Raw genomic sequence first — 13,705 nt, 5'->3', positions numbered from 1 at the left:
AGCAATGGCATCCCTCATCCTATGATACTATATTACTTGAATAAAAACTAGTGTGTGTTTGTGGGAGGTGTATTTTAATTCTCAACCCTCTGTATGATCCCTCTGGGAATATTTTCTTTCTCTTTTATTTACAACGAATATAATAAAGATTTTAAGATGTTAGACTAATTTCCCATTTACACCTTAGACGTGTATAGAAGACTTTTCACTTAAATTAAGTTCTTTCACTTACCAACCCGTCTTTGTCATAAGGTGAGTCAAAGTTATCCAGAAATTTCCTGAACACTTGCTCCTCTGACCACTCTCCATTTTGGTACTTTGGATGATGTTTGGCATTATACTCCTCCCGAAGGTCTTCAATTGTTATAACACCATCCCCAGTCTTGTCTAACTTTCTAAAAGCTTGCATAATTACTTCTTTTCGGGCCCTGGACATTGGAGGCTAGAGAAGGGGGAAAAAACATGCACAAATGTGTGTGAGTAATGGGATTTTTTTTCCCATCATACATAATGAAATATGCTTCTCAGGACTGTGAAATTGTTCACACGCTATCAAATGGAAGGCATTATGATTACTTCAGAAAGTCCCTAGACTTTTCACGTTTTCAGGTTTCCAACCCATCCCTTCCAGAATCTACTAACAGCTTCTGAAAATAAAACCTAAAAACACCCAACAAGCCACAAGAACGCATAGCTCAGCAGATACACAGATTCACGTGGTCACTTACTCTTAATGTGAGAAGAAATTCATTGAAGTCTATGGTTCCATTTCCATCTTTATCGAATCTCCTGAAGAGCTCCTCTGCCTCTTCCTTTTCCAGGACCATAGCATAATCATTTAATCCTTTTATAAATTCTTTGAAGTCAAGGGTTCGATTGTTGTTATCATCCATAATCCGAAACACTCTGAAGAAAACATACACACACACATATACGTGAAGACACAGACAACAGAGAGTAAGGATCGAGTTAAAAAGAAAAGCACTCTCAAGTATTTTCAAATTGAAATTAAGAAGGGCTACGTTCTCCTTTCTTCTTTCCCAATTCGAGAGTCTCTTCTTTGCCTCTCATAAAGAGAATCCAACATTAAATACATGCACTCTATGTCATTCCAGTTTCTTTCTGGACTTTCTGAAAGATCCAAAGCTATACAGACTGTAAAAAGATCCAGAGGAAAGAAAGAAAAGGAATGACCAGGTAAAGTATAGGGGGATTTTTAGGGTATTGAAACTATTTTTCGTGGTGCTCTTATGAGACTCACATAACAGTCTGCATTTGTTAAAATCCATACAATTGCATAATGAAAAAGTAAATCCTGATATATACCATTTTTTAATCATTTAAGAGATCAGGAATACCAGGAAGGAATATAGACTGTAACAAGGAAATCTAACTGTATGACAAAGTGTGAAATGACTTCAACAAATGGAATTGATGGGGGAAATGTGCTGAAGCTCATAGACTTGAAGATGAATGACACCTAAAAGCTTTCTCCTGAAAGGCAGCTAGTAGATTCTAATCCATCTTTGAGATGGCAGCGTAACTCCTTAACACTAAACCACCAGAGCGCCCTACATGAACCAGGATTCCTCAGAAAAAATGGTTGGCTTTAGGACTTAGGTAGCAAATATACAATATTATAAAATGAACCTGGAGAAGTTTCTAGTGCCAGGAAGTAAAGAACTACAGAATAACTCAATAAATAATAACTAACTAAACAAACAAGCAAAAATCCCACCTCCATTAGATGTATCAAAGGAGCCTAGAAACCAACAGACAAAGTTGGTATGATTTGATCAAAAACTAAGGGACTGACCATCAAGTTAACAAATAGGTCTGCCTTGGAAAGGCAGAAACCAAGTTTCTCCTCAGAGGCTAGGCTTTTGAAGCTCCAACTAACATTCCTGGGGCATGTGGTCAGGAGAGACCGATCTTGGAGATGGACATCATGCTCAGAAAAGTGAAGGAACGGTGCAGGAGAGGAAAACCCTGCATGAGATGGATTGATACATTAACTGGGGCAATGGGGGTAGGTGTTTCAGAGTCCATGAGACTGGCTCAGGACAAGGTGGGCTTCAGAGCTGTTGTACAAAGAGTCACTGTGAGTCACAGGCAACTCAATGGCACATACCAATAACAACACATTGAGATAAAAATTACTGAATGGTTGTTTTTGTTGTTGTTTATGTGCCCCAAGTTACCTGTGACCCATAGCGATCCCATGTACAGCAGCATGGAAGACTGCCCTGTGCTGAGCCACTCTCACTTTCAGCCAGGATCCCTCTGAAATCAGCAATGATATATCTCTGGTGTCACGGCCTCTCCTAACTCCAGCTTGACTTTCTGGCAATTTTCTATCGATATATGTGTTTTCACCATTTTTTTACATAATCTCCAGCAATATTTTACCTGCATGTGATATTAATGATATTATTCAGTAATTTACACATTCTGCTGGATCACTATTTTGGGGAACATAAATCGGATCTCTTCCAGTTAGTTGGCCGGGTAGCATCCTTCAAATTTCTTTGCACAGCCTGGTAAGCACATCCAGGGCTGCATCTGTTTGTTTGGTTTTTTTTTGTTGGTTTTTTTTTTTTTTTGCATCTGTTTGTTGAAACATGTCAACCAGTATGCCATGAATTCCTGGGGTCTTATTTTTTCCTAATGCTGTCAGTGCACCTTGAACTTCTTCCTTCAGTACTATTGTTTCTTCATTATATACTACTTCCTGAAATGATTCTGTGTCAGCCAATTCTTTCTGGCATAGTGATTCTGTGTATTCTTTCTATCTTTTTTGATGCTTTTTGGATCAGTCAAGATTTCACCGATAATATCCTCTGTATCGCAACCTAAGGCTTGAATTTGTTTTTCAATTCTTTCAGCTTGAGAAATGCTGACTAAGATCTTCCCTTTTTATTTTCTGACTCCAGTCTTTGTACATTTTGTTATAATACTTTATTTTGTCTTCTCGAGCTGCTTTTTGTAATCTTCTGTTTATCTTTTTTACTTCAGACATATCTTCCCTTTGTTTTGGCTTCTCAATGTTCTAGTGCAGTTTTCTGAGTCTTTTCTGACATCTATTTTGGCTTTTTCTTTCTCCCCTATTTTTGTGATGACTTCTTGATGGATAATAACCTTGATGTCATCCCATAGCTCATCCAATGCACACATTTCTTTATTAACAACCAGGTAGTATCCCTTGCTCTGTCTAGACAGCTGCTTTTTTGTCCATCTGTAGATTTGGAATGAGAACAATTAAGCATTCTGGGATTTCCATCCTACTCCATGTGTTAATACCGTTCACTAATTGTAACAAATGTCCTACTCACTTGTTCCAACATAAGATGTTAGTATTTGGGGAAGCTGTGATGAGTATGAGCATGTCAGTGATCATGAGGCTGACAGACCAAGTGGCATTTAGTTCTGTTGTGCAAAGGTCATCATGAGTCAGAGTTGACACAGCAGCAGCCGCTATCTCTGTATCTCTAGGGGAAGGAGCATATAGGAAGTGGCTGTACTGGCTTCTCAATTCTCCTGTAAAATATATTAAACACTCATACATACACAATACACCTTTCAAGCTCTGACCTTTACTAATCAACCCAAATTTTCTCATTCTCATTTAAAACGAAGCAGAACAAGTAAGACAGACCAATCAAAATCATACTACACTTTTTTTGTTGTTGTTTAAATGAAAGCATGACTCTTCCATTCCCCCCTCCCATACATGCAGCGCCTCAATTACAAAGGAGTTTCTGTATGCAGGTTGGCACATAATTCCAGGTTGTCTGTAAGTCGCACATCCACAACCCAGGAACTACCTGTACACAACCACCAGCTTCCCAAGATGAAGACACTGGACTAGGTAGCTGAAGCCTCCATTTAGAAACATGCCTCATTACCTTCATTATGTCTACTTACTTGTCTGATTCCCTCCAATCATTTGGTGCTTATGTCCTTTTTTATCAAAGAAAACAAATATCTTTAGACCATGTTTAATTTCATCACTTGACTCTCTTCCATCTAACTCATCACCACCCCACGTGACCTCCATCCTTTCTTCTCCTCCTCATCTTCTACCCTTAATACAGCCTTGAGAATGTCCGTCTTCCTGGGAGACTAGCGTCCTATCTCTGAGCTGTTGTTGTTAGGTGGTCACACTGTCAATATCCACTGACTGGATGAATAAATATACGTACTATTTCATGAACAACTATCAGTGAGACAGGAAGTGAGCTAATCCGCCTCCTTCTAATTCAAGCACCCTCAAGTCAGTGATGTGATGATGAAGCCATCACATGTTTTTCAAGAGCATTCAGCATTGATTAAGCATCTACTATGTAGGTGTGTGCGTGAATAGGGTTATGCTTTTAGAAGCTTATTGATATGGTATAACCCAAACTAGTACAAAATAACTATTAATGTCCATTTCTTGTTCTTATTTTGTGCCATTGAGTCAGTGCCAACCCATAGCTGACCCTCCAGTGGGTTTTCAGAAACAATTTAATCGCTCAGGAGGAGATTGCCCATCCTTCTCCTGCTGAGCGGCCGGCGGATTCGAACATGTACTTTGGGGTTTACAGTGCAGCTTCTTACCACCACTAATGAACAAATGTTATTACAAAGTCAAAGATGTGAAGTATTTATTGACATAAATTGCCAGTTGTCAACAATGAAATGGAATCTGAAATTTTTTTTACTCTAGGAATTAATGCACTGGAACAGCCTGGTCTTGGTCATTTTTTTAATGTAGTTTCTTTTTATTTTATTATTAATTTCTATGAAAATTTACAGAGACTTTGGATTTCCATTCATTCATTGTTGCACTTTTTTCCTCTCCCAACCCTCCCCCCTAGTACATTACCCTCTTGGAAAAGTAAAAGACAAATTCTTTCATTGTTTTACAATCCCTCCCCCCAGGGCCACTCCACTCTGCAGCCTACACTCTGGACTCCTGTCATGACAAAAATACCTAATCACATATCCCTCTTAAATAGTTTTCTCCCTCATCTGTTTCAATGCAGGATACATTACTGAATCCATCTTTCTCAGTCTCCCCCCAGCCCCGAGGTCAATCCTGTTTTACAACAGTGGCACCATGCAGTATTTGTGGTCTTGGTCATTTTAAATTGGAAAAGTAAATGGTTTACTATTACAAGAATGAAGATTGCAGAAGAATGACAGCATATTTATTGTCAAAAACGTCATTTTATCATCCTGAAGTAAGATACTGTCAGAAATAGGATAATATCCTTATTCCTACAAAGGAAACTAGTTAATGCAACGACTATTCGAAAGTACACACAAATGACTAATACCAACAATGAAGACATTGACTATTTCCCCTAATTTCTATTTGGAAGCAGGAGTGGCATCCACTTCCTAAACCACATACCTCTGTGCTCTATGAACTTTGATAAATGTGAATAGTTGTAGAGGGGCTTCAGGTCTTTTGTTCATAGGGTCGCTATGAGTCGTGTTCGACTCAACAGCAATCAACAGCATGTAGATGGGGTGCCAGGAACTACACTAAGCCTGGTGAGGAGGAATGTAGAGGTGAGCAAGACACAGGTTCCATGATTATGGACGTTTACGGGGAAGGACAGAAGAGGGAGTAAGCGTTTCGAGTGAAACGAGAAGAGATGAATCTCAGGCTGCGAGCAGTTTGGATGTGGTACTTGGGCATCTGAGAGAGGTGAATCGCAGTAATAAAGAAGGAAGTTTGTGAAACTTAACATAGAACATTTGAGTTGTTAGCCGAATCTGACATAATTGTGAAAAACTCTAAATTCTAAAGAAAATCAATGCACTGTTCCCACATGGAGTGTTGTTGTTGTTGTTGTTGTTGTTGTTGTTGTTGTTGTTATGTGCCGTCGAGTCATTTCCGACTCATAGCGACCCTATGCACAACAGCCCTAAACCCTGCTCTATCCTGCGCCAACCGCACCGCCTCTGACACACCCATCCCGATTACCCCAGTCACCGAATCAATCCATCTCATAGAGGGTCTTCCCCTCCTGCGCTGCCCCTCCACCCTCCCAAGCATGATGCCCCTCTCCAAGGACCCGTCCCTCCTCGCAACATGTCCAAAGTATGTCAGACGAAGCCCCAGAATCCTTGCCTCCAAGGAGTAGCTTGGTTTAATCCTCTCCAAGATGAATGTTTGCTTTCCTGGCAGTCCATGGTACATTCAGTACCCTTCTCCAGCACCACAGCTCAAAAGCATCCACTCTCCTTCTGTCCTCCCTAGTCATTGTCCAACTCTAAAAAGCGATTGCAAATACCATGGTCTGTATCAGGCGCACCTTAGTCTCCAGAGAGACACTGTTGCTCCTGAGTACCTTAGAGAGGTCCTTAACAGCAGACTTTCCCATCGTGATATGCTTTTTTATTTCCTGACTGCTGGTGCCAAGAGTGTTGACTGTGGAGCCGAGCAAACTGAAGCTGTGAACACTCTCAATCTCTTCGTCATCCATCCTGACGCCGCCAATTGGTCCAGTGGCGAGAATCTTTGTCTTCTTAACATTGAGCCTCAGTCCATACTGAAGGCTGCAGTCCTTGACCCTTTGCAGCAAGTGCATGAGGTCCTCCTCAGTTTCAGCAAGCAGGGTTGTGTCATTTGCATAACGGAAATTATTAATAGATCTTCCACCAATCCTGATGCCACATTTCTCCTCATAGAGCCCAGCAGCACCATCAAATAACATTTTCTAAGAGCTCTATCTCTAGGTCTATGCTTGGTTGATATGGTTCACCGTTAATTCAAAGGCTATAATTCTCTTCAGTGTGTGGAAGAAACGTGTGCAGTCTCCTCCCATAAATAGTTTTCAAATCCTTCTGGAGGGTCAACTATAAGTCAGATCTGACTTGATAGCAATGAGAGAAAGAGATAAAAAGAGCAGTAATTGACTAAATAGATGATGATGATGATGTTAGGTTAAACTGTGTCAACCGTACTCAGAGCAACCATGGGAACAGCAAATCCTGCACCAGGTTCCTCATGACCTTCTAAATAATCAAGCTTATTGTTAGTCACTATGTCAATCTATTTTGTGGAGAGTCTTCCTCTCTTTCTCTGACTCTCCACCTTCATCAACATGCTGTCTATTCCCAAGGACTGGTCCCTCCTAACAACATGTCCAAGGATGGGAGACAAAGTTTCATCATCCTTGCCTCTAAGGAGCACTCTGGTTTCTCCTTCACGACAGATGTGTTTGTTCACTTGACAGTCCATGGTATATCCATTGCTCTTCACCAACACCACAATACAGGGCATTGATTCTTGTTTTGCCATCCTTATTCACTGTCCAACTTCCAGATGCATAGCAAGTAATTGAAAATACCATGGTTTGGATGAGAGACATCTTGGTCTTTAAACTAACATTGTTATTTCTTAGCATTTTGGAAAAGTCCTTTACTTTAGATTCCCCACGCCAAAAGTAGATAGATATATTTTTATTTCTTAACTGCTCCTACCTGGAGAATTGATTATGGATCAAATTACAGTGAAGTCAGGGACAACTTCCATCTTTTCTTTATCAAGATGATGCCTATTGGTCCAGGAGTGAAGATTTTTATTTTCTTGATATTGAGATGGAAAAGCTTAGAGGCAAGGAACCAATTATAATGTCATAGTAAGAGCTCAGGGGGAAAGATTTTGAGTATTTGAGATGAAAAATGACAAGCTGAAGAAAGAAGACGTTAAAGAAGCTAGTAAGAGGCAGAAGGAGAGAGTGAGAAAGAACGAAACTGATCATATCATCCTCCCAAGTCCTCCCTTCAACTGGTCCCACCTACAGGAGGGGAGACTCTACCTCTTTAAAACTGCATTTGCAGCTTCATGATTCTTGGCTATCTAGTCCTGACGTGGCTGAGAAATCAAGGGCCTGCCTGTGCTTTTCTTACTGAAAGACAAGAGAAAAACTTGCTCTATTGCATAAGTTTTAAAGAAGAACGGGAGTGGGGGGGCATAAAGTTATGGTTTGGTTTGGTCTGGTTTGGTTGAAGGGTTTGCTTTCTTTTCTTTTCATTCTTTTCTATTGGTTTGTATACAACCAATACGTATGTGCTGTGTTTTGTTTATATACATGGTATTTCACACATTCCTCCTTTCACATTGTGTTTCGTGGTATCATTCCCATACATTGTGTGTATCTCCATTGATCCATGCCGACCATTGCCCTACATTTTCAGGTCTCCTAGGTCTTTTCTAGTACCTTCACCCTCTTGCTCTGCCCAGCAAACTCTGGGGCCTCAAGATTTCCCCCCTCCTCATCTTCAGCTCCCCTCCTTCTTCCTCTTCTCCCTTTGGACTTTGGTACACATCTATTTATTTTTACAAAAATGGTCTTATGTACTATTTGTCCTTATGAAACTAAGGTATTTCACTCAGCATAATGCTCTTCAGCCTTTCCAATGTTATATAATATTTTTCAAAGCCATTGCTCCTGAGTGCTGCATAGTATTCCATCCTGTAAATATACCACAATTTTTCAATCCATTTGTGTTTTGATGAACATTTCAGCTCTTTCTATCTTCTTGTTATTATGAATTATGCTGCTATGAACATTGGTGTATAAATCTCCAATTGTGTCTCAGTTCTTCGGATATATTCTTAGTAGTGGGATAGCTGGGCATATGGAATTTCTTTGTTTTTATTTTTGAGGAAATGCCAAAGTGCCTTTCAGGGTGGTTATACTATAAGGCTGAGTTTTTATCACATCTTACCAGTCGCCCTATGTATCAGTGACATCTATGTTAAATTGGTGCTGTATTTTGTTATTGTTGCTTTGTACTGTCATTTTGGAACTGACCCATAGCTAACCCTCTAGCAGGTTTTCAGAGGCAGTTAATTGCACAGGATGAGACTTCCTATCCTTCTCCCACAGAGCAGCTGGAGGATTTGAACTGAGTGTCTTCAAGACTGGAGTGCAGCTTCATACCAACAGGCCTCAAGAGTTCCCTGTATGGAGATCTCTATATTAGAAATATACAGAGTCACTGTACCAAAAAGAATTGGCTGATATAGAAGAATTTCAAGACACAACATATGGTCAAGTGGCAATGGTGATGAAGGAGGAAGTTCAGGCTGCTCTAAAGGATTTGGCAAAAAATTAAGCCACAGAAACTGACGAATAGCAGTTGACATATTTCAAGCTGCTCTGGACATGCTCACCAGGTTTTCCCAAGAAATCTGGAGGACAACTACCTAGTCTACTGACTAGAAGAGATCCATAGTTGTTCCCATCCCAGAAAAAAGGTGACCCAACAAAGTGTGAAAATTATAGTATGATATCACTAATATTCAGCTCTCTGCACTTTTCATTATTATACTTTGCTTTGTCCTCCAGAGCTGCCCTTTGAATCTGTCTGTTCAGCTCTTTCACTTCGACATATTTTCCTTTAGATTTAGCTTCTTGACATTCCAGTGCAATCTTTAGAGTCTCTTCTCATATCCATTTTGGTTTTTTTCTTTCTCCTCTCTTTTTGTAATGACCTTTACTTTCTTCATGGATGGTATCCTTGATATCAACCCACAATTCATCTGGACTTCTATCATTATTGTTCAATGCCTCAAACCTATTCTTAAGATGATCATGAAATTCCGATGGGAATTGATTTAAGATCATATATTGTTTCCTGTGGACTTATTTGTAACCAGAGTGCTCTCTGGAGGCAAAAATGATGAAGCTTTGCTTAACATACTTTGGACATATTGCTAGGAGGTGCTATTCCTTGGAGAGGGACATGATGTTGAGAAGGGTCGATGAAAGAGAGGAAGACCCTCAACCAGGTGGATTGACAAGGTGACTGCTGCAATGGCTCTTATGTGTCAGAAAGTGTGAGGATGGCGCAGGACAGGACTGGTTTCATATCTTTTGTTCATAGGGTCGCTATGAGCCATACGCAATTCAATGACACCTAACAACAAGAACAACATCACTAATATCACATGCTAGCAAAATCCTGCTGAAGATTATCCAAGAAATGACTGGAACAGTACATCAACAGAGAACTACCAGAAATACAAGCTGTGTATAGAAGAGGACATGACACTAGAGACATTATTGCAAATGTCAGATGGGTCTTGGCAGAAAGCAAAGGGTACCGAGGAAAGTCTGTTTTTCTTTCTTTTAAATTTTTATTAAATTTTATTAATTTCAATGAACATTTACAGAGATTTTGTATTTCCATTCATTCATCGTTGCACTATTTTCTCTACCTCCAGCCCCTCACCCCCGTTCGTTCCTCTTTTTTTTCCCCCTGGAAAATCTGTTTTAATTGTCCAATTGCCCCAGTGCTTGTCAAAGCGAGTTCTGATAATCTCCTTGTCAGTGTGTCCTTTGCCATTCCCTATCACGTCTCCCTGAGAGAGACTTCGCCCTGATTCACAAGGAAAAGGGGACGGCATATTCTCTTAGCTACTTCCTGCTGAAAAGGGACGCTGTAGGTTTCAGGGTGAAGATCTTCTCTCACTACTCTAAAGGGCCCCTTTGGCAATAGGAAACATGTAGACTATTGTGGAGATTGATTTTGGAATTTAGATGCACTGTTATCAATTGTGCTTAGCCATACATGTTCATATCCTTGAAGAGGTATCATGGAACTGTTGCAGCCTAGAAGACACAAGAAAGTCTGTTTTTCATTGACTATGCAAAGCCATTTGACTGTGTAAATCACAACAAACTGTGGTTAACCTTGAGAAGAATGGAAATATCAGAACACTTGATTGTGCTTATGAAAAACCTATACTTGGACCAGAAAGCAGTCCTCAGAACAGAGCAAGTAAATACTGCATGATTCAAAATCAGGAAAGGAATGTGTCAAGGATCCACCTTTTCAATCTACATGCAGAACAGATCATTTGGGGGTCTGAGCTTTATGGATTGGAGGAAGACTCATCAACCTATGCTATGCAGATGACATAACCTTGATTGCTGAAACTGAGGAGAATCTGAAGCACTTGCGGCAGAAAGCCAAGAACTACAGTCTTTGATATGGATTCAAGCTCAACATCAAGAAGACAAAGATTCTCACCACTGGACTAACTGGTAGCACCAGGATAGATAGAGGAGACTGAGGTTGTTAACAATTACAGCTTGCTCAGCTCCACAGGAAATCAAAAGATGAATTGCATTAGGTAAATCTGTTGTCAGGGACCTTTACAGAGTACTGAAAAGCAACTATGTCAGTCTAAAGACTAAAGTGCACCTGATCCAGTCCATGGTCTTTGTAATGACTTGCTATCAGAGAGCTGGACAATGACTAAGGATGACAGGAGAATTGATGCCTTTGAGTTATGGTGCTTGAGAAGAGTCTTGAACATATCATGGACTGCCAAGAAAACAAATAGGTCTGTCCTAAAGAGGGTGAAACCAAGTTTCTCCTTGGAGTCTAGGATTTTCAGCATCTGTCTCACATTCTTTGGGCATGTGGACAGGATGCTCCAATCCTTGGAAAAGGACATCATCCTGGAAAGGGTGGAGAGATAACGCAGGAAAGGAAGACCCCGGATGAGATGGATTGATACGGTAACTATGGCAATGGGGTTGGTATGCTGATGTCAGTGAGACTGGCTCAGGACAGGGCAGGCTTCAGAGCTGTTGTACATAGGCTATGAGTCACAGGCAACTCAAGAGCACATAACAACAACATATTATTTTAAGCCACTGCAACAACAATACCTATAAATGAGTTTTATATTTTTGTAAATTGGAAATAAATGGTATTGATATTAAAGGGAAAAGAAATAAAAAGAGCAACTGCAAGATACTCTCTTAGATCTAAGTATTCTGTGGGACACAGAGAAATCTTCTGCATGGCCGATCTCTACATGATGTCCCCAACATCGTACATATAACAGGCACTCAATGTCACACAAATCAGTCACAAAAGGAAAATTATGGTATCGTACTCTATTAGAAAAAGCTAAGGAGAGGTTCACACACAGATAAAATCAATCTTGCAGGGTTAATAGACACAAAAAGGGAAAGAGAGGGGAGCAAAAATTAATAAGTAGCCAAGATAAGATTCACCGACACAGTGACTGGGGAAATAGGAGCAGTTGTGTCAGAGACAGTGAGGTTGGCTTAGGATAGGACAGAGTTCAGAGCGATTGTGCATAGAGTCTCTACAAATCACAGGTGCCTCGATGGCACATAACAACAACAACCACAGGTTAGGTCAAGGGAAAGGAAAGGCAAAACGAGGGTCTGATACGACATGGTAAGTTAAGTCAGAAACACCTTCTAGCTGGTCCTCCAGTGGGTTTTCAGAGACAATAAATCACACAGGAGGAGGTGAACCATCTTTCTCCATTAGTTGTCATTAAGTTTGGTTTTTTTTTTTAAAAAAGATGTAGGAATAACTGAACGAAAACCAATATGATTTGAAAGCTTTCATGCAAACAAAAAGAACGAAAGAGAGCACCTGCTCCCACGATACAGACGAGCTTCTTTCCTCGTGGGCTCCTCAGGCCTGAGGAATAGTCTGTGAGCAGTGAGTCTGAGAACAGGACCCACTTGGCTGGGAGAACTCACTGGCACTGTGATATTACCCATCCTACAGATAGTGCCGGGGCCCCTGGCAGTGAGAGATCTAATTGTCTGACAACATTCTGTTCAATTCCACCCCTGCATCTAAATCACTGTTCCTTCTTTTCTCTCCAATTCCATTAGTTCCAACTTCAGGAACTATCCCTCACTGGCTGACTATCTAAGTGACTCTTGGCCTTGGTCATCCCTTCACCTGAAGTTGTCCAATGCCCCCACGCTCCCAGAACAGTCAGGCCTAAGACCCAGAAGATGATATTACAAAGGACCTTCGAGATCAACTCTTCCAATCTCTGCAGCTTGCAGATGAGAAGCTGTGCCCTGGGAAGAAATGGTCAGGGATGTAAAGGCAGGCCTGCCTCCGCTGGTCTCATCCTGACTTCTCCTCCCTCACCCTGCCACGCCCCTGCCCAAGTCCTACCTGCCCAGTCCCTTGATGCCTGCGGAGCCCCTGGCCAGACACTGCAGGCGGAGCTTCTCAATGGGGTCGGTGGCTGTGATGAGCTTCTTATTGGCCTGGATGGCCATCTCTCGGTCATGGCGAGCTGTCCCTGCCATCTGAAAGGAGAAGGAACAGCAGCATTAATGCAGGACAATAAGGGGACCCTCCTGGCCGAGAAAACCAGTGACAGTCTGCTCTGCTGTTACCTTTCAGGGAACAAATCAGATCACACCTATGGATTTCCAATGTTTGATTGTAACAACAGTGTGCTTGGTGGATCTATTGCTTACTTCTCTCACCCTGAGTACATCCAGGTTCTTAAGTGTGGACAACAGATTTAAAAATAGTCATTCTCCACCACTGTTGTTGTGTATCAAAGAGTCGGAACCGACACATAGCTGGCCCCTCTGTTGGGTTTTCAGAACCAGTAATCGCATGGGAAGAGATTGCCCATCCTTCTTCCACACAATATGTAAAGAATTTCCTCCATAGAAAAGATGTTGGCCCAACCCCCTTGTCAATCCTGTTCTATTAGATTGGCAATATGCAGTATTTGTCCTTTTGTGACTGAGATATTTCACTCAGCATAATGTCTTTCAGAGTCACTCATTTTGTATAATATTTCATGAGTTCCTTGTTTTTCAATGCAGCATAGTATTCCATTGTGTGAATATACCACAGCTTCTCTATCCATTCGTTTGTTGATGGG

The 13,705-nt window shown here is 40.9% G+C and overlaps 1 protein-coding gene across 1 annotated transcript in view; it reads right to left on the bottom strand.

Moving 5' to 3' along the window:
* Nucleotides 1–13,118, bottom strand: part of CAPSL (calcyphosine-like) — a 33,801-nt gene extending 20,683 nt beyond the window's left edge. Inside the window, exons 1-3 of the mRNA XM_006902123.1 lie at nt 12,976–13,118; nt 729–906; nt 233–442 (exon numbers count right to left, since the gene is read on the bottom strand). Of these exons, the coding sequence (XP_006902185.1) occupies nt 233–442; nt 729–906; nt 12,976–13,112 (525 nt within the window). The 5' untranslated portion in view covers nt 13,113–13,118. The remainder of the gene's footprint in view (nt 1–232; nt 443–728; nt 907–12,975) is intronic.
* Nucleotides 13,119–13,705: the final 587 nt, after the last annotated feature.

Source organism: Elephantulus edwardii, unplaced genomic scaffold (assembly GCF_000299155.1).
Source record: "Elephantulus edwardii isolate Elephantulus edwardi_28Jun2011 unplaced genomic scaffold, EleEdw1.0 scaffold00370, whole genome shotgun sequence".
Taxonomy (NCBI): Eukaryota; Metazoa; Chordata; class Mammalia; order Macroscelidea; family Macroscelididae; genus Elephantulus; species Elephantulus edwardii.
The sequence above is the reverse complement of the archived record's forward strand: the minus strand, read 5'-3'. Positions and strand labels throughout refer to the sequence as shown.